Raw genomic sequence first — 21574 nt, 5'->3', positions numbered from 1 at the left:
GAGGCCCCTCCCGTAATATGTCATTCATGTATGAGGCCCCTCCCCTAATATGTCATCCACATATGAGGCCCCTCCCCTAATATGTCATTCATGTATGAGGCCCCTCCCCTAATATGTCATTCACATATGAGGCCCCTCCCCTAATATGTCATTCATGTATGAGGCCCCTCCCCTAATATGTCATTCACCTATGAGGCCCCTCCCCTAATATGTCAGTCATGTATGAGGCCCATCCCCTATTATGTCAATCATGTATGAGGCCCCTCCCCTAGTATGTCAATCATGCACAAGGCCCCTCCCCTACGTCTGTCATCAATACGGCTCCTCCCCTATTATGTCAGTCATGTATGAGACTCCTCCCCCTAGCATGTCAGTCGTGTATGACCCCTCCCCCCCCCTTGGCTTTCATGAGTGATAGCACAATTAACCAATCATCGCAAACCGTCTCTCCGCGCCCACCTCTGCCAGTCACCGTCTCTCCAGTTCCCGCCCCGTGTATCCTCACAGCTGCGTGCCATTACCGCTTATCAAACCGGTCTCTCCCTCCACCCCCTCCGCTCCTTCTCCCTGGCAGCCCGCGTCAACCACGGGAAAAGACTGACAGCCCGCCGCACCAATCAGCGCTTGCGGGAGGTCTGGCCCGTCTCCATGGCGACGGGTGGAGAGGATATCCGTTGCTAAGGGGCGGAAGCGGCTGGTAGTGGAGTGACGCGATGCTGGAGCGGATAAAGCTGGTGCCCCGCACATCATAACGCAGCGGCGTGACGGACTGAGCTGGCCCGGACATGAGATAGCGGAGGTAAGCGGGCGCTGTCACCCCGCCGCCACCGCGGTATCCCAGGCGGGAGGATCTATCCGTGAGCCCGGGACTGCGGGGCGTGTCCTATACCTGCTGGCATTTGGGCGACCAATCTGCGCTCTTGTCCCGGCTGCTGGTTACCGTCGCGACCAATCAGCTTCGGAGATGCTGGTGATTGACACTTGTGGTTGCACCCCAGGTCTTGCAGCAGACTGAGCCTACTATATTTACATCCGCAGTATTTACCGTGTGTGTGTGTGTGTGTGTGTGTGTGTGTGTGTGTATGTACGTGTCATGTACGTGTCATGTACGTGTCATGTACGTGTCATGTACATGGCCCCATACACATGACATAATGCGCTTCAGCCATAAAAGTAAACGTTAGTACCTGTACTGAAGAACTTGCACACACACTCTCCTTTTTGTTGCATGTTGCTCGTTGCCCTATACTCTCTAGTATCTGTAAATGGCACTGTATTATCAGCAACCTTTCTTACACCAAACTCGGGGTTTGGTATACTGTACTTGCTGCTGCCAGTCCCATTTGGCAACAAAAATGTACCAAAAAAAATATGAATTGCATTTAAGTTGTGTTGGCTCCTGTGACAGTGAAAGGGTTAAATATACTAATTATATGCCATTCCTCACCAAGCCCCTATGGTATCAAAGGGGGGGGGGGGGGCAGTGATCACAGGGGCTAAAAAAAGTAGGTGTGTAATTACATGAACTGTATTCTACCTTGAGGACCAACATTTTACTAAAATCTTATATTTGTGCTAAGCAAACCAGTCTTTCAAAAACAAGCCATTTTATTTAAAAAAAAACAAAAAAAAAAAAAAACAAGTTTGTAAAGATGAGGTTGTATTGTTTAGCATCACTGTTTGGCCCCTGGAAGGGGTAATAACTATATAATTGGTATTTTTATATAACTCATAGCTGGGAGACTTGCACATGTCATGTTCTATAGATTTTGCTGGTTGCCTGATGCATGTGGGGAGGGGGGGTTGGGAAAGGACTTCCCCTGTGTCACTGACTATTAATAGTGAGTTTTGGACTGTGTTCAGGTGCTTTATGGCCATGATGTGATCACTGAGCTAATTATTAATTCATCCTTCCATACCACCTCCATTCACCACTCTTGTTTTCTTGCCTCCTTCCAGTAACCTTAACTCTCTTCGTGATTAGCCAACTGTTCATCAGACACCCTAATATTCACGGATGATTAATCCTCCATAGCTTGATGTGCAGAGGCATGGAAGACTTTCAGCTGTTACCTAGTATATAGGCTAATCTACAAACGTGCTTTATGAAGCACTCTTCTGTTGGATATCCAACTGTCACAGATTTTGAGTCTTGGTGACTTTTAGTATCAACCTCAGACTTCAGTAGTCTCAATGATTTAAAAATCAGGACTTTTCAGTTAAATTTCATTTTGACCGATATAGCATAGTGGTAAGAATCCAACTTTTTTGAAGTGGGTGGCCCTGGTTTGAATTTGTGTCTGCTCTTCTTGTATCATTGAACAAGTCACTTTATCCCCCTGTGCCCCGGGTACCAAATATAGGTTGTAAGCTGTTCGGGGTGGGGGTGAAAAAAAATAATTTATAAAAATTGGAGGGGATATTTGTTTTGTTGGTATCACCAACTAACTGCACAATCTCTTTTCACCTTGCAAGAAGATTGCTTTCCTAGGCGTTGACATAAGCACTGCTCAGAGATAAATACAGAAGACTGCAAATGTATTTCTACTGCATGGTGGTTGAGATGTGTTGGTGGTTTAGTAGGATTGTGTAATACAGGGTTTGCTGTGTCAATGCATGTGAACAAACCAATCACAAAATTAGAACTTCTTCACACCGTAAATGCTGAATACGCCTAATTTTAAGTGTGGAGTTGATCCACTTCACTGCAATAATGACTTTGCAATTGCAAGTTTAATAGATCTCAAGCAGGATGTGAGACACATTTCCCTGAGCTATGGGCTGCATACAGTAGCTTCAAAACAGATCGTGACGGCAAATATAGTAGGGAAAACAATGACATGAGCTACTGCAGTAGCACTGGATGGTGTTACAATGCGTTGTGTTTCTGGGGACTCTTTCACTGCAAAAAACAGAAACCTTGAGCTAAGCTGGGGAATTCTTGTGGCATCTCATTTTCTCAAAGCCTATACCGTGGGATAAAGAAGTCTGTTGTAGGAACAGTCTGTCGGCTCGACTCCCATTGTCTGCTCTCCCTGTTGTGACCATGGGCAAGTATGTCTTGATATATCGCCTCCATGTACATGGTGCTTTACGGAAATAATTCACACGATATATATATACAGGGATAAAGAGTACCTGTCCTGAAGAGCTTGGTCTAAGCCACTTTCTCATCCTCAGGAACCAAAGTTGGATTGTAAGCTCTTCAATGCAGATTGTCTTCAAAAATGCAGGACTCCGCGTGTGTGTGTCCTTTACAGTAAAGAAGGGGCAGCTATGTCCTTTTCAGCATTTGCTTTATCAACGTGTACAAGATCTTGGGGGATTGTCATTCACTATCATCTATTTAGTATAGTGAGCAGTGGCAAATGCATCATTATATTTGAATTTGCTTTCTTTTACATGAATGGTTATTAATTGTACACTAACCTGCTTGTCACTATATTAAATAGGGGAATTGTGTCTGTGTAGTGCCTGAGCTAAAAAAAAACACCTGAAAAACAATGTCTTCAACCAGGTGTGAAGCTAATCTGCATAGGATGTCCTGCCTGGATCTGTTTTGTAGAAGGCCTGGGGATTGTTAATCAGCTATAAATGTTGCAGCAAGAAGGAATGAAGAATTTATTAGCTGCTGCAAAACGACTCCACGTTACTGCAGTCACTAGCACAACCTGTTCTGGCTGCAGATGTAATTAAATAGCCCTGTGTTTGTGTCTGCCTGCCAGGCTTTCCATGGAGGTACGTGGGGAGAGAAACAGGCGGGTGGAATAGAGCGGTTAACCCAATACAATGCAGACAGCTTTTCAGGGTTCAGCTGGCATTTGTTTTATAATCTAGAATATTTCTGTTGCAGAAAACCCATTTGCTTTGAGGTGAAGCAGAACAAATTGTGGTGTTGCTAGGTCTGATCTTCAGTGTGTTTTTATGTTCTAAAACCAGAAGAGTATTTTAATGTGTGCACACGTTTGGCTATATCTGCAGTATTGATCTTGTATGATGCGGCTTTGACATAAACATTGATGGCCGATGAGACTTGGCCCACCTAGTATTTCCATTTTACCATCTGCTGTGAAACCTCTGACCCTAATTAACCTTGGCTTCAATGGCCTGCACCTTTTGCAGACTTGAATTGTGTGTTTTTGGGGTATCTATTTAAAAGCTTACGCTGTAGTTATTGAAGTTTACCCTATAGGTTTGTTAGCGGTTTAGTTGGTTCCCCAGATTTCACACTTTTAATCTTTTTTTTATTTATTTATTTTTTTTTTTTTTTTGGGGGGGGGGGACAAAGGTATCTCGGCAGATTCCCCAGGGTTACAAAAAAGTTCCTGCAAAAGCAGCCACTACCTCCTTTAAAGACAGCTGAGTCTGGGTGTGGGGGAATTCTTGTGTGTGTTTAAGTGCATTCCTGACCACTAGCTGATACACCCCTCGTTCTCAGCCGTCATTGCCCAGTTCACATACCTTTCCTAAAATATCGTGTCTAAATCTTGCTCAGTGTAGTCACTGATGCACATCTACAAATGAGGTGTGTCCTATTTATTTAATTGGGATTCTGTTGGTCTCGCTCATTTGTGGATAGCATAGTAATTGGGAAGCTGTTATGTTCACACGTGTTTGCAGCGTTAAAGGGCCCTTTCACAACTGGAGGATATAACGGCAAACTGTAATGTATACACATGTACATTATAGTTTTTTTTATGTGGATATGTAATGTTTCCATTCACTACTTTATTACTAGGAAATTTTTGGCCTGCTTCAGATAAAGCAGTTTATCTAGTGACCGGGTAGTGATGTTGTACATTGTTCCACATTCCAACACTGTATAATGATCTACATTCTAACGAGATGAGGAACATATAGTTCTTGCCATATTCTGTTCTTAGTTTGAGGATCCTTTCCACAGTGTTGATATTGACCATTTCAATCTGTCTTGACCTATTTAGTTACTAATAACTAAACTGATGGACACCATTAATTTATGTTAATGGAAGAAACGCAGTGATCAAAAGGCTGCCTTGGGAATACAGCCTGGTGTTAAAATGCAGCTCCCTCTACCTACATTAGGCGTGCTTCATTCTTCTGTCCAACACTGTAGAAAAGAGAATTGCCTGCCTGAAGGCTGATTAACCACCGGCAGTGAAGGGGTTGCTGGATTGCTGCTTTTGTGTGCTGAATGCTGTTATTTGTTAAAAGCCTTGACCATTCTTAACCCTGACATTATTTCAGTGTGCTCTGTGCTTATTAAAGCATGATTCATAATTAGACGTTCTGCTGGGAGCTCCTTTTCACTTGTATACTTCTTGCATTGATTAATCCTCTATGTAAAGGGAGAATGCTTCCTTTTATACCCATGATTGCAGTGCCAGTCACAAAGCTCTTCTGCAGAGCTTGGCCAGTACAGTCAGCAAATGGGATCAATACAGATGTTGTAAGACTTGCGTTTTTTTTGACGTCATGGAACGGCAACTGCCCAGGCGCCAGAGGATTAAAGTGGTGAGTGGTCCAATCCGGAATCATGGCTTCCCCATCACGCTGTGGAAGCACTATCTCCGGAGCCGCAACTTGACGCTTTTTCAGCCGTGTCTCCGGGCAGTTTGTACATCTGTATGTTTTGTGGACCTCCCATCAGTGGTACAGTGAGATTCTCTGCCATCCAGAGGCTTTGGCAGGGTGCATCTGTGATTAAAGTATTCTGCATTAAAATAGGACTGACTCCAACCAACCTCTTTGTGTTGCAGTAAAGGAGGCTGATCCCCAGGGGGCCGTGAAGTTGCAGTCTGCTTTAAAGCTCAAGTTATGAATCCTTTCTGGAGCATGTCGTCAGGTTCTGTACGTAAGGTAGGAAACCAGACTACCTTCTGAAATGCGAAAAAATGTTCTATGGTGCTCTGTAGAAAAAGGGTTATCTATAGTCCGAAACGCGTTGGTGTTTTTTGTTTGTATTTTTACAATTTTTACATTAAATTAGCTTTCATTTTCATTGTGGGAACGAACTCTTGTCGTTATTCACTGGCTTGCCAGCACTGGATGTAGTGCTCCGTTTTTTCTCTCCTCTCCTTCATTACCTTCTGAAATGAAAGGGGGAACAAAAAACCCCGCAAAGATTGACATATGACAAAGGGTACATGTACACCTAACTAGGATGTCCACTAGTTATAGTATGAATTCGCCCACTAATAAAACATTTTATTGTATTAAGTGGAGGGGTCTTCAGAAGCAAAAAAAAAATGGCGGTGACCATGACTTCCTAATCCAGGGGTTGTCAACTCCAGTCCTCAAGATGACCCAACAGGTCAGGTTTTAAGGATATCCTTGCTTCAGCACTTCGACTGTGCCACTTGTGCTGAAGCAGGGATATCCCGAAACCCTAACCTGGAGGGGTGGGGGGGGTCTTGAGGACTAAAGTTGAGGACCCCTGTCCTCATCCCTTCCCTGCAATGCATTGTTCCTTTATACTGCAATATGTTCTATTCACTTGGATGAAATGGTTCTGAACGTAAAAATACCATTAAGAGAATATATGTTGCCTTCTGAGAACAGTGTGTGTGTGTCCTCCCCCACCCAGAAGCGGGGTTTTTTTTTTTTTCCCCCTCCTGTTTGTGTCTTGCCGCCCCCCCCCCCCCCCCATGTTAAAAGCATTATTTTTAATCTCCTTGACATAGGCAAATTTATATTACATTATAAAGAGGTTAAATATATGAATATTTTCATGTTTCTCTGTTCAACTCTGCTGTAGGTTGATCCACTTTTTACAGTGTAAGCACATCCGTTGATCACATCGGCAGGATCCCTAAATGTTCCCCAAATGTATAGAGGCCGTTTCAAAAGGTTTACTCTGATCATGCTTTCCCCCTGCCCTTTGACCCTGTGTCATTATTAGTGTATTGTATAGCTGTGTCATGAGAAAGTTCTAGTCCTGACTCGGTGCTGTGCAGACATGACACATTGCTGCTAGAAGGTTTCACATTCAAATCTCTCTTGCAGGCAGACTTGTTTGTGCAAAACCTGATACAGTAGCTGGTGGCTTCAATTACACCATGTTGCAGTCCAAAGTTCTGACTAATATTTCTTGTTGGAGTTCTGAGTCAGTGCTTAAGGGTTTTTTTTGTTTTTTTTTTTTTTAAGATGGAGAGCTCGATTTATCCATTGCTTGTTAATTTAATTTGCAAAAAAAAGCCATATGCTAAACTGTCATTCCAAAATTGGAACAGTGCTAAATTGTCCATGAATATAGTCCAGGGTCTTTGTTGCCATCAGCTGCCTGCGTCACTGAAGGTTTAAATATCTGTGCACGCAAACGTGAAGATGCACAACGGAGAATGAATACGTATACTGTCAGAACACAAACTGCAATAATCACTTGCGTATAAAGATTAAAATTGCCAGCATCCGCACCAAACGCCATTCCATGTAGTCTTAGGTCACCAAAAAGTCAACTCATCAGCCCCACTCGCTATGGTGGTTTCCACAGACTGGTTGGGAGCCAGGTGACGTGTTCTCAAAAGATTGTGTACTCACGGAAAAGGCAGCTGGAGCCGTGTCTCACTGACGGAATCTGAGAATCCCCACTCACCAAAGCTTTGCTAATTGATCACTTCATCATGGGTGTCAGTGATGGAGTATAGATTAACCCCTAATATGTCACTCGCCACCATCGCCCCCTCCCCATTCACCCTTCCATAAAAGGGAAAGCGCACCCCTATAATTACACAACATACAGCAAGAATCCAAATCTGCCATACATCTAGGTTCATCCTCAATAGCCATACATATATTGTCAGGGGAAAATAAAAATGTCCCAATAATTACATAAGATGCATCAATCATTCAATTTCATACATGTCAATGGGTACAATACACTAATGTTTTCATTCATAATATATCACCAAAGCAATAACATTTACACATTTTAAAATGGAGGCCTCCCCCTTCCAAAACCCGGAAAGGGATCAGGTCATTCAAACGAAACCTCAGGGCATTCTGGTATGAACCATGCACCCACAATTGTTCCCATTTTTGCAACCTATTGTTCCTGTTGCATCCCATAGGGCCGACAATTACTCTTTCTAGATCCTGCTGGGTTACCTCTGTTTCTCCTAACAATGTTGGAAGATATTTTGAATAGTTTCTCCATCCTGTAAATGTTTGTGAGCATCCCCAATCCCATATCTATATGGGGTTAGGAAGGTTTGCAAACCTGTTCTCGGATACAGATTGGTGGGAATGTAATGGCTTTACTCATTGTAGACCGCAGGGACAATCACAGATTGTACTTTGACTTTTTGGTGATCTCTACAGAATGACACTGAATGACATTTAGTGCTGGCGATTATTATAGATGTTAAAATCTATATATGCAAGGGTTTCCCATCTGATATATATCGTTATTGCAGAAACGGTGGCAATCGCACTGTACATTTGGTACCAAATAAACGCAATCCATTTGTTCACAATGCAGAGAATGTGCAAAAACTTTCAGAGGTTGGAGGGTGATTCTGTAAAGCGGTTACACAACAATTTGGAGGCAGGCAAAGCTATCTGCTTCTCCCATAGTACTCCACTGTATTACGTACTCGGTACATTATGTTGGAATCGCCCATTAAAGAACTGGATTTAAAAACCCCTCCCAGCCTCTTACTGACAGCACCTACGGAGATAATTATCTCTGGAAGCAGGGGGTCCCTGGAGCTGAAATAAACGTGTTCCAGCTCTGGAGACTCCCTGTTTCAAACCTATTAAAAAAAAAAAATACTGTCCCTTGGCGTGCTCCTTTAATTCCCTTTGTTGAGCTCCCTGGCAGGGAAGGGATTAACGTTTCTCCTTATTGTTTGGCAGAGACCGGACAGCGAAGAGTGTGTAGCGGGAGATAAAAAAATCAGCCCCCCTCGCGCCTCTTCTACCAAAAAGCAGCTTCCTTCTATACCCAAGAATGCAGTGCCTATCACCAAGCCCATCTCGCCAGCTCCCACGGTGCAGTCTTCCAATGGAACCCATGCATCCTATGGTCCTTTTTACCTGGAGTACTCTCTTCTGGCCGAGTTGTAAGTTGTGCATTTATTTTGCCCTTCACACAAGTATAGACTTTGCCTCTCCTGTAAGTGTGGGTGTTTAGATCTCTGCAAATAGTGCCCATCTCCAATTTAATAAGACATGTAAGATATCAAGCTTTTTTTTTTTTAGGTACTAAACGGTTAGACTTCCCTTATTGCATTTAGTTTCAGCTTTTCGGGTAAGTGAGTGAGTAGATCTTTCCCAGTGAGTGCACGGAGATTTGGCTCCATTAGGGTTTCCTTCCCCCTAGAGCAGGTTGCGACCGTGAGACGGTGGCTAAATGCCCTCAAGTCTGCCCCTCCAGCCATAGGATTTACTATTGACAAACTTGTGGTTCTTTTTAAGGGTGATACAGACACAACATTTTACCCTCTCTTATATGACGTAAGGCTTTCATATCGCTACAAAGACTGAGTTCCTGAACTGTTTTTTGTTCCCAACTCAAATTTTATTGAAGGTTTTCAGAATTTCACAAATAAAACCTGTGTGGGCGGTGGAGTTGGGGAACGCCTTCACATCATGGGGGTTAGATAGAGGCATAACAGCTTTATACACATTGGGTATCTGGGCAATGGGGGGGGGGGGGGGGCGGGGGGCGGCACGTGTGGCCGGGGAGGTAAATCTTGTGCAGACACTGAGATGACCCCCAATCGGGCTCCCTCATCCACTCTCTGCCTGGGACGGAGACAAGCAAGAGGCAGATGGGTGGGAATGAAAGAAGAATTGTAGTGGGATGCAGAGAATTGCTGCCTGCATGGAAGGGGTCAGGCCTGCCAGACCCTTTGGAATTTTTGGCATGTCTTTCAAATTGGTCATTTCTTCCATTTGACATATAAACCATATTTTGTTTCTGATGCTGGGCAAGGATGTATCCAGATAGCAGCTAAGTTGCTACGTGTAATTTTTTTGTACCATTTTTAACAATTACAGTGCTAGTATTTCTTTACAGCCTGGTTGCCTAAGCACGAGAGAGGCTTTAACTGCATATAGGCCATGCCCTACTGCAGGGATGGCCCCCAACAGGTCAGGTTTTAAGGATAGCACAGGTGGCTCAGTCATTGACTGAACCACTGTGACCCAACTGTGCTGAAGCAGGGATTTCACTAATACCTGGCCTGTTGGAGGCCCTTGAGGGCTGGCGTTGACCACTTCTGGCTTACTGTAATGAATAACCTTTATTGCAAGAACATTCCAGTTCTTTCAGAACTTTATTGGGATCATAAGAAATACTCTGGAAAGGGAATTGAAACCGTAACACAAACCTATTTATTACCTCTTGCAATACTTGTACCTGAATACCAATTGAGTTTCCCCCATTTTCTTCCAATTGATGAGCATCTCTTTATCTCAACAGCACGTTGGTGGTGAAGCAGAAGCTCCCAGGGGTGTATGTGCAGCCGTCCTACCGCTCTGCATTAAGTAAGGCTTTTTTTTTTTTTTTACATTTATTTTTCTTCTCACTGAAGTTCAGCAGCAAGAAAATTATTGTGACATTCAACACTACTAGTAAATGTGCTTAATCTGTTGTCTTTCAGTGTGGTTTGGAGTCATATTTATAAGGCATGGGCTTTACCAGGACGGAGTGTTCAAATTCACTGTGTATATTCCTGATAATTATCCTGATGGAGAGTGTCCGGTGAGTGAAAGAGGGACTTCAGATTTGCAACCTCCCCCACACCTTCCCCCCCCCAAAGTATTAGGCAGTACCTGGGTTGTGAGGTCACATCTTATCACAAGGCTCGGGAGAGACCGACTCCTTTTTATTTTTTTTATTTATTTTTAAGGGTGGTTTCTCTACCAGTGGCAGGGGTTTAATTCGGTGTTTGTATGCTGCTGTGACTGCCAAAAAACCTCTTCCATGTCTGCCCCTGTCGGTGCTCATGAGCACAATATTCTGAGTCTCGGTCTTCTGAATTATAGGCCATCTAGAAACCAGACTAAGGAGGCATGGCTAAAATGTTCTAGGTCTCATTTGCAAGACACTGACCTACCAGGCACCATCTACTCCGATTGGGAAGAATCCTTGTCGGATGAATAGGAAGAGATTAAGGAAATGCCTGAGAATGTCAATGCTGACGCCAACAAGGGTCTCAAATGAATTGAGACCAGTCATGGACCTTGTTGTTGGGGAAGGCATTAACACTGTCGTCTTTGGGTCACAGAAGAAAGCCAGGCCCTCTTCTGTTCACCAAATCATAAGACCTCAATAAAGCATGGCTGCGTCCTGAGTAGGGGGTGTTAAAACTTTTTTTTTTTTTTTTTAAGCTCAATGTTTTGGCCCATACATGAGCCTTTCTCAAAAGCTCGAGAGCGGCTCATATATGGGCCAAAATGTTCAGCTAATACAACTCTTTTGCTATGAGAATTGCCTGTCCATCTTTTTGATCTCTCCCCCCCCCCCCCTATATTATCCCCTGGAGGGTTAGCACCCTAATACTTTTTACAATAATTGGCGAATGCCCAGTCTGACTGTGTGCATATATGCTAGACCCTATGCAATGACACAATCCCCTTAAAGGACCCAGCTGTGCCTAGAACGGCTTTTAGAACAAACCATTTCCTTGTAGTTGGTTTCTTCCACAATCCCATGGACTGTAAAATGTACAGTAGTGTGCACTAAAACAGTACTCAACCATGGGGGCAGCCTACACACCACTTATTTGCATGTTGTGAACCTTAAAAGGTATGGATGATACAGCAGACTCCCATCGCTCACAATACCTCCTGGTTGGAGGAAGAACTTTTCTTTTCAGGGATATGTTGCTCAGAGGCTTGGTTATTGCAGATTATGCAGAACGGCCATGGATTTGCTTTGGACAGCATACCACAGAAGGATATGTTCTGGCTGTCCGAAGTTCCCAGGCATCTTGACAAGAATCAAGCTTTTTATTTGAAGCTATTCAGCACATGTGCCAGCAAAGTAATTCAGCCAGTATTGGAAGAAAAGAGCTTTATTGTAACAAGTTTTCCAGACTGTTATGAGCCAGAAAAACAACCCACATCAAATATCTATTAGTCTGGTTGACCTTTTTTTAACTGGTTTAACACTTTAAGTGCAAGAGGGGCCGTGGCACAAGAGTGCAAAGGCTCTTGTGATCGCTCCATCTCCAATGACCAACGGGGAGGGAAGAAGAGTCCTTCCGTTCCACCTACTCATTCTGAGCTGCTCAGATAAAAACATTTTAAACTCCAACTATGTCACTTGCTGAGAGGGGCTTAGTAATCATTTGAACCAAAGCTCGTTCTTGTGTGGGTATCGTAACTTGTATCTTTATTTCTCTTCCTTTCAGCGCCTGGTGTTTGACATCCCTGTCTTCCACCCTCTTGTTGATCCAGTCTCTGGGGAGCTGGATGTGAAACGAGCATTTGCTAAGTGGAGGTGAGTTTTGGGCTATCAAACTGTCCTCTCTCTTTGCTGATGCCCTGTTACTGCAGAGGTAAATAGGACTTGAAAGGCCGCTCTAAACGGCATTTACTTTTCTACCCCTGACCTTACACCTGCTGTACAGACTAAAGTTTCTGAATGTCTCTTGGCTATATCATCCTGGATGGCATCCACCAAGTAAAACTTAACATGGCACAAACAGAGCTCCTCCTACTTCCTCCCAAACCTGGCCCCACTACCTCCTTCCACATTACTGTTGGAAGTGCCATCATTCACCCAGTAGCACAAGCATGCTGCCTAGGGGTCACACTCTACTCCTTTCTCACATTCAAAAGGTAGCTAAAAACTGTAGGGTTTTTTTCTCCTCCACAATGTTACCAAGATACGCCCTTTCCTCTGTTGCTCGACTGCAAAAACTCTGACACAGGCCCTCATTCTCTCCCGTCTCAACTACTGTAACCTGCTGCTGTCTGGCCTTCCTGTCTCCTATACAATCTATCCTAAACGCTGCTGCCAGAATCACTCTATTTCCGAAATCTGTCTCGTTGTCTCTCCTGGCTTCCTATCAAATCCCATATCACACACTCAATTCTCCTCCCTTTTTTAAAGTTTTACACTCTTCTGCCCCTCCTTACATCTCAGCCCTAATTTCTCGCTATGCACCATCCCGACTCTTGCGTTCTGCTCAAGGATGTCTTCTCTCTACCGCTAAAGCCCTCTCCTGCCTTAAACCTATCTCACTGACTGCCCCACACCTCTGGAATGCCCTTCACCTCAATATCCAACTGGCACCCTCTCTATCCACCTTTAAGACCCACCTTAAATCACACCTACTTTAAGGAAGCATACAAGTAGCTCCATGGCTGATACTTCACACCTCCATACATAAACCTTGGCCCCTTGCAGACACACTCACCAGAACGCCCTCCTACTGTCTCTGTACGTCCTTCCTACCAACCAATTAGATTGTAAGCTTCGGAGCAGGGACTCCTTTTCCTAAATGTTTTATGTCTAACGCACTTCTTCCCTTTATTTGTTATGTATGACTGCCACATGTGTTACTGCTGTGAAGCGCTATATACATTGCATATATACAACTCATTGACTGAGACAAATGAACTCTGGCTGCTATACAGAGATCAAACTAATCAAAACCACTAAAGTGTAGTTTCAAGGAAGAGATTTGAGTGATGACCAAGTGTCTTTATTTACACCTTCCGTGCCAGAGGCAGTTGCATTGAAGGACCGCAAACTAATTGAGCTAAAAATACATCTGAAGCCATAGCCAGAAAAGACTGTAAATGAGTAACTGGAATTTAATTTTGTTTGTTTTTTTAAAGCATGTTTTTGAATTTAATATAACCTTCGTGAACATGTTTGTGTTTTTTTTTTACATTGAATTGTTTTTTTTTTTTTTTTCCCTCAGGAGAAACCATAATCACATATGGCAGGTACTGATGTACGCGCGCAGAATATTCTACAAGATCGACACTACTAGTCCTTTAAATCCAGAAGCTGCAGTGCTGTGAGTGGTTTTCTTATCTCGTTTCTCTCTTCCCCCCCCCCCCCCCCCCCCCAAATCTTGAAACTGCAGGCGGATCACAACCTCTTAGCCCACCTGGTTTCCCATCGGCATTAAAACATCAGCAGACCCTGTTGGATCCCTTGATTTTCCTTCATATTTTGTATAGCCCGACTATGTCTGTCCCAAGCAGTTTTGAATTCACTTGCTGTATTTGCCTCTGAGAAATTAATCCATTAAGCCGCCACTCTATAGATGACGTTCACTTGCATTTTCCCTGAGCCTGCCGCCCTCCACTTTCAGAGCATGGCCTGTTCCAACACAACCTTTTCATTCACTGACACAACCTTGTTGAAAACCCTAGTAATATTGACACGTTTGTCTGGTCTCCCTTCTCTCCTCCAAGCTGTATATGCTGGGCTCCTGTAGTCTTTCCTAGTACATTTTGTTGTAGGCCAATGCAAGGGTCACCAACAGGTCAGGGATTTTTTTTAATTTTATATTTTTATTAAGATTTTCAAACATGGGAGGGGTGGGGAGGAAACAACCATTTAGTATTAGAATGATTTTGTGTCTGCAGCTCTAGCGGGACAAATCTGGGGTCCTCGGCTTCATATCCCTCTTAGGGGGCATCCCCCGCAACAAATGCTGTTGCTGTGGGCTGAAAAACTGCCGATTTAGGGGTTTATAGTTAAGTTTGGTGGCGGCATGCACAGAGCTTCCCTAGCACACGTGCATCTGCGCTGTCACGAGCGCGCCCCCCCCCCCCACCCCCAACAGGTCAGGTTTTAAGGATATCCCTACTGAAGCACAAGTAACTTGGTCAATGACTGGGCAGGGACTTGTGCATGCAAAAATGTTATGCACACTGTTATACAGGGTGGAGGGGAGGGAGAATCTTTAGCTTGTAAAATAAGTTGCTTCTGACAGTCTCCAGCTCCTTTGGTTCACCGTGTGCATGTACAGTAATTCTCAGACTAACATAATAAAAGGTTTATATATGTATTTAATGTATAGTTGCCTACTGCAGGTCTGGTAATAAGGAGACGGCATGCAGATTTTTAGTTTTCAATAAAGTGTACCTATCTCTTTTTCATATGAGACAAGCACCAGGACTTACTGGATTGTACAGGAGTGCTAACTGTTGCATTATTGACTATATTAATATATAATATACATTATTTTTCTTCTCAGATATGAAAAGGACATTCAGCTGTTCAAAAGCAAAGTCACAGACAGCGTTAAACTATGCAACAGCCACTTATTCGATCTGCCGAAAGTAGAGGATCCCTATGCAATTATGTAAGTATAGTATTGTGCGTTCTGCTATAACACACCGCTGTATTGCGTGAGCAAGTGGCAAATAAGGTGTGTAAATGCACATCTGCTGGGTTTTCTGACAAAGCTTCGTCGGATGTCATGACATATTGCATTAAAACTAATCATTGCACAGTATAAGACGTGATCAGATGATTTGACATTTAGTGTCCATTGCAAAGTGATCTCCTGGCTTTAAAATCTCAACTGATTTAGTTAAAGCAATAACAAAAATGTGCTTAACAGCGCTAATCTTAAAATAATAATACCAATAGGGACAATGAATAAACCGAATAAAGAAATTAGGGCAGCCAGGTATGGACTGGTAGAACCAGCACCAGAAGGAGCACAACAAAAACAAATACAGACCAGCGCCCAGACAGTGAATGAAATGTCCAAAGTATAGTCCAGTAAATGATGAATCAGGCTTCACTCAATGGATCTGTGATATGTGGGAAAAAATGACAAGAAAATAATCGTAGTGTATACTGTAAACACATTACATGAAAACATAAAACAATACTAACTCACAACATAGAACATGTAACACAGAAGCTGATGAATAAAACTAATTTATTAATACAAGGATGCCTGTTGCAGCAGGTCATCAGGGGTTAAAACCAGAAACCTACTTACAACAGGGCCGGAGATACAAGCATGAAACACCAGGCGGTATTGAGTTCCTCTGGGCGAAGAAAAAATGCTCTGCACACACCTGCACAAGGGGGAGTAGTCCACTCCTCCTGTTGTCCACACGAAACCCAGCAGACGCAGCACTTCACAGGGAACACTCCTACTCGTGTGCTTGTGAGAGGATCCACCGCGTGACGCACTTCCGGTACTTCCAAGGCGCCGTGACCTGACCCTACGCGTTTCGTGACGACGTCACTTCCTCAGGGGTTCTCATGCTTTTATTTCCGGCCCTGCTGTAAGTAGGTTTCTGGTTTTAACCCCTGATGACCCACTGCAACAGGCATCCTTGTATTAATAAATGAGTTTTATTCATCAGCTTCTGTTACATGTTTTGTTTTCATGTAATGTTACAGTATACATAATGATTATTTTCTTGTCGTTTTTTTTCCCCACATATCACGGATCCATTGAGTGAAGCCTGATTCATCATTTACTGGACTATACTTTGGACTCCTTGGACATTTCATTCACTGTCTGGGCGCTGTCTGTATTTGTTTTTTATTTTAGTTAAAGGCAATACATGGCAATTAATTTGCCTGGAAACCCAAAGCATTTTATCACAAGTAAATTGTAAAAGTATAAGCCCTTCCACAGCATTTTGTTACTACGGTAACATAATTGTTTTAATTGCTTAGACTTATCACCGACCTATAACCCATTACCCGTGACTAACGATTGTACACTTTCTTCCCTGGCGAAACTGACTGTTTTAAATGTGTGGTAAATTACTAATTGAAATGCATGCATTTCCTCCAGTCCTATTCACTCTGCAATCCTTAATACTGATTTAATATAAACTGCTCGTTACAAATATATTTAGTGTTGGTTCTAACAAACTAAAGTTACAATAAATATTAGAACATGGACACCTTGAAAGTGGTAATGTGAGGGCCATTGGTACTAGATGGTCCAGAAATATCTACCCTACCTTCCTTCTAAAGATTGAACACTTTTTTTTTTTTTTTTTTAATTGAAGTGTTTGAGAATGGGTTGTTGGTGGTGGTACCAGTAACTAGTACTGCTAATTGTAATCTTTTATAGGTTGCAAAATATTGGAAGTTGTGTGCAGTCTGAATGTTGCAGACTGTACAAACTTGTACCCTTTGCTCCATCCTTGGTCAAGGGAAACCAGCAAGTCATTGAAAGGACACCTTTTTGTGATGTGACAACGTCATTTACATTTCTTCCTGAAGTGATAATAAAATATTCTGAAAAGCAAAAAGACACCGATCGACACACATCCAAATTTGCTAAAACCCAGCATTTCATCATTCTTAACCACGTCTTTTTACGTGCATCATGCTGTAAACGGCCTGCACTTCGTTAACGCTTTGTAATATTTTAATTGATGTTAGTTACATTTGCCCCAAAGTGTGACAAACCTCGCCCACTATGTTCAGGCACATCCTAACTTCTCATTTTAAATGTATTGCTTTTTTAAGCGGACTTCCTCCTGATGCTTTCGTTTTCATGGCGGAAGACTGACTTGCAAACCATAAATGTCTTTTTTATACCTTGCCTTGAGCAGATCAGTGTTAAATGATTACTTGGACGTTGGCACTTGCCTGATTTTGGGGTTAGCTTGGCATGGTGGAAACAATATGGCCTCTGGGGGTCGGCCTCACACTGGCAGCCAATGGAAAACCTTGACAACATTGTGAGATGACCTTTGGCATTAACTTTTTTATATTTTGTGTGGATTTGTATGGTACCCTTTTGTAGAATATATTTGTCTAATATTGCACTATTTTTATTGTCCTGTATTTGCATGTATATTGCTAATGTTTGTGTTTGTGTATATATACTTTTTTAGTTTTTCTCCCTGGAATCCAGTATTGCACGATGAAGCCAGAGACAAAATGTTGGCACAAAAGGTAACAATATCAGCAATGCTAGCGAGTGGCCGCTGGTGCTTTCATATTTGATTAAAAAAACTGACTACATTAAGAGAAATGGGGACAAAAAAAAGTTTGATATGGTCTTCCTGGCATATGGCAGTTGAAGTGGCTCTGATGGACAATAAGCAAATGGCCATCCTATAAGGAGGAACAAAATGCCCACAGAATGAAGTCAGACAGGCTTTTAAAAAAAAAAATTTTTTTTAATCAAAGTAGATTTGGGTTTGTTTTGAACCCCTGCAAGCAATTAGGATTAATAGGCCGTGTGTCATAACGGTCTGGTTTTAAACAGCTGTTTGCTTATCTTTTGTTTCTGCCTAGAATAAATCAGAAGAACAAAGCAAAGGTCTTCAGGTATCTGGTCTCTCTTGGGTGAAACCTGGCTCTGTGCTACCCTTCAGCAAAGAGGAGAATCCTTTGCAGACCTAGTGCTGGCTAACTGAACGCCACTGAGGACTGCCGACCAACACACGTGGACTTAGTAAATACCTAATTATGGCAATGACTGTATGGAGGGGACACGGTGGAAGAGGAAGGCAGACCGAAACACACAAGATCTCTCCCACAAGATTTGTCTTTTAAATCCATGGAAAAACAAAAAACATGGATTTCCAGCAAGCATTTGCATTTTAACTCCTGAATACTCAAGTTAACGTCAGGGGTTTTATTTTTATTTTTGTGTGGTTTTTAATCCCGCTCCCCTATTGATAATGCAGCATTTCCATGGCTGAGATCTTCCTGCAGCAGAATATTTCAGTTCTGTGGAAATTGATCTCTCGTCTTTTATTTGGGGAGTTGGATGGTTTAATGAAGTGTACAATGTTATAGGAACTTTCCTTGCAAGTCTCCTGCATGGTTCTATGCCGCTTGTTGCTTCCTTAGCCAGGGGTTTTGATAGACGTGGAGAGCAGTAAACTTTTTTTTTTTTTTTTTTTTAAACTTGTATGAACCTGCGAAGGATTTGGGTCACTGAATCAGACATGGGGTCCCTGGTGTACAGGAGGACCCGTAACTTTTTGGGGCTGGGTATAACTTTGTTTGAGAAGCTATACTCGGTATACACTACATATAGCAAAGGTCTGTTGTATTTAACGGTTTTTAAAAAAAAAAATGCCTTTCTTTTGTAAATATGGTTAGGATATATAAAACTGTAAATATCTTGTTAACTCCACATCTATCACTTTGTGGGGAAGGTGGGAGGCTATGGTTTTGAAACTAGTAATTTTAGATAAACACTTTTTTGATTCTGTAGGGTTGACACAACATATTGCTGACCACGGCACCCAAAAAAGCTATAAAGCATCACTGTTTGTCACCGAGGCACACATCAGTCCTTAATGGAAAGCCATTGTAATCTGCAGAAATGGGGAACTTCATTTCTGCCCCCCAACCCACATATAATCACCTATCTTCAGCAAAAATGTTTGTTTGTTTTTTCTTCAATAAAAGGATAAAATTCAGCATCTATGGGGTTCCCTTAGCATTTGATTACCTAACAGAAATAATTCTACTTTGACTAATGTGTGTTTTTGATAGTGACATAGAAAAGAAGATATTAAACAAAAAACAGTTGATGCTCTACAATGTTTGCAGTAGTTATTAATGGCTCAATGTATGAAGTGTTGGTTACCTTTTTTTAATATACTCACTGATACTTAAAGCTGCAGTCCCTCCAGAAACTGAATGAGTTTTTTTCTTAGTTGGATACAAAACATCGCTTCTAAGGTTGTACCTACCTTGTTAGTCATGTCAAAGTACTGGAAATCTTCCATTTCAATGATGTAACAAAACTGGTTCCAATGTGTTTCTCTTATTTTTGGCCACTACACCATAAATATAAAACAAAAAAAATCCCATATACCAAAGGACACCATAGCATGAAAGTAAACTTTTCTGTTTTTTGACCCTTGAAAGGACTGACTGCTGCTCTAAGATACTGTACTAAAAGTGATTAATGAAACCAAACATAGAAAAAAGGATTGTACCCTATAGCAACTAGGAAGTCGTAGCATGCTACGGGGACTCCAGAAGGTGAAATGTGGGTGCTTCCACAGATGCATTTCGTGAAGGGATTGGGTCCTTGCTTGAATCGTGCACCCAAAATTAACTGCTGTTTATGTTTACGGTACCCAGAAATTCTTCATTGCATTAACTAGAACCATTGCATCCTACAATAAATGAGTGAACATTTTTCACCAGCATTAATTTGTTGTACGTTGTCGTTCTGATTGATGTTGCCTGACCAGACACTTTGCAAAATGAGAATTGACAATTTAGCCTCTGATATTTCTTTATTTTTTTTGCAGAATGCCAATAAACAGTATTACCGTAAGAGCTTTACTAATTCCGGTGTAAAATAAATTCACACAATTTTAAATGACTTCCCAATATGAAGTATGACATGCTTAGAGCAGTGCTTAGTAAATGGGCCATCGCTTTGTAAATATGGGCGAACGCGACTTTTATATGTCTGAACGCCATTAGAAGCAGTGCACTGTACGATCCATGTATTCTACCAATGCAACTTCCTGGTGATAACACAGGCACGCCACTGTGGCACAGAGCAACTTACTCAAACGTGCAAAACACCAATATTGCATAATTCCATTTTCATAGAAGATGAAGCCTATAAGAGTATTGCACTGCCAAACGATAACTGCTAAACAAGGGAGTGATGAGTCTCTCCATTACAACACCAGTGTGAAGCGTCCACCCTGCCAGTCAGGTCGCACACTGTTGAACATGTGAGGGATGAAGCTGCTAAATAAAGGACGTCTGACGTGCCGTCCTTGGGGTGCGCGCACAAAACCCGTCTAATTGCATGACTGATGGTACAGTACTTTTTTTTTTTTTTTTTTTCCTCCCACCTGTCAATTTCTGTTTTTAATGCTTCACTGCTCATATCTTGCTATGTTACATAAATACTTCATACATCCCTTTAAGCAGGGATCCAATAAAGTGTTATACTGGAGCTTTCTTTTTTTAATTTATTTTAAGTCCCAAGGTTGAAGCTTTTTGCAATTTTTAGAAATATTGTTGACAAATCTCAACTTAAAAGAAGCAAACATGGGATGTATATACCAAATACTTTTCTCCATTTTACCACTACAAGGAGGCATGCTTCAGAGTCTCTTTCCAAACTCAATTTAACCTTTTCATACCTGTCAGGGTAAGATAAAACCTGCCTGAGTCTATTAAAGTGCTAGCAGTAACTACCACAGAATGTGCTTTTTCTATAAATGTTATAGCAGTTGGAGGGGGAAAAAAAAAAAAAAACCCTGTACACGAGGGTGATGTGATTGCACACAATTACAGGATGGCAGACATAAGGGACCTAGCTGTGTGCCAGTCCTAAATATAAAGATGGCATTGTCAATTTGTGGACCGGAAGTTAAGTGTCTGCCATAGAAATATTTCCAGACACTATTCAAGTGTGAGCAGCTGAAATTGTGAATTGCATGTGTTAACTTTGAGCCAAATTTGGGATATTGCTGTCACATTCTGTGAAGGAAAGAAACCTGGGAGTCCTTATTTCAGAGGGGTGAGTATATACTCTGAGAAAGCACCCCAGCAGTGTGAAACGCGTCGGAGGATTGTTTTTTCTTTTTTTAAACATGTTTGTTTAAAGCCTAATATAATTGCCCCCATATTATGTATGTCCTGGATGGGTGTCTCATTTTGAAGGATTACTATATGACCTGAAGTCCC

General features: G+C 42.2%; 1 protein-coding gene across 8 annotated transcripts; it reads left to right on the top strand.

Moving 5' to 3' along the window:
* The first annotated feature begins 492 nt into the window (after positions 1-492).
* On the top strand, positions 493-20071 carry AKTIP (AKT interacting protein). 8 transcript variants are annotated; one of them, XM_075576639.1, is made up of 10 exons: positions 493-799; positions 5739-5838; positions 8836-9041; positions 10406-10470; positions 10587-10687; positions 12342-12430; positions 13863-13961; positions 15153-15260; positions 17782-17842; positions 18188-20071. In XM_075576639.1, the coding sequence occupies exons 2-10, from the start codon at positions 5797-5799 to the stop codon at positions 18293-18295; spliced, it is 879 nt and encodes a 292-aa protein (XP_075432754.1). In that variant the 5' UTR covers positions 493-799; positions 5739-5796; the 3' UTR covers positions 18296-20071. The 8 variants fall into 8 exon arrangements, with proteins under 8 accessions (XP_075432754.1, XP_075432760.1, XP_075432761.1 ...); XM_075576645.1 differs by lacking the exon at positions 493-799 and adding an exon at positions 843-970; XM_075576646.1 differs by lacking the exon at positions 493-799 and adding an exon at positions 2582-3050.
* The last annotated feature ends 1503 nt before the right edge of the window (positions 20072-21574 follow it).

The sequence above is a fragment of the Ascaphus truei genome, chromosome 19 (assembly GCF_040206685.1).
Source record: "Ascaphus truei isolate aAscTru1 chromosome 19, aAscTru1.hap1, whole genome shotgun sequence".
Classification (NCBI taxonomy): Eukaryota; Metazoa; Chordata; class Amphibia; order Anura; family Ascaphidae; genus Ascaphus; species Ascaphus truei.
Note: the sequence above shows the minus strand (reverse complement) of the source record. Positions and strands in the feature narration are given on the sequence as shown.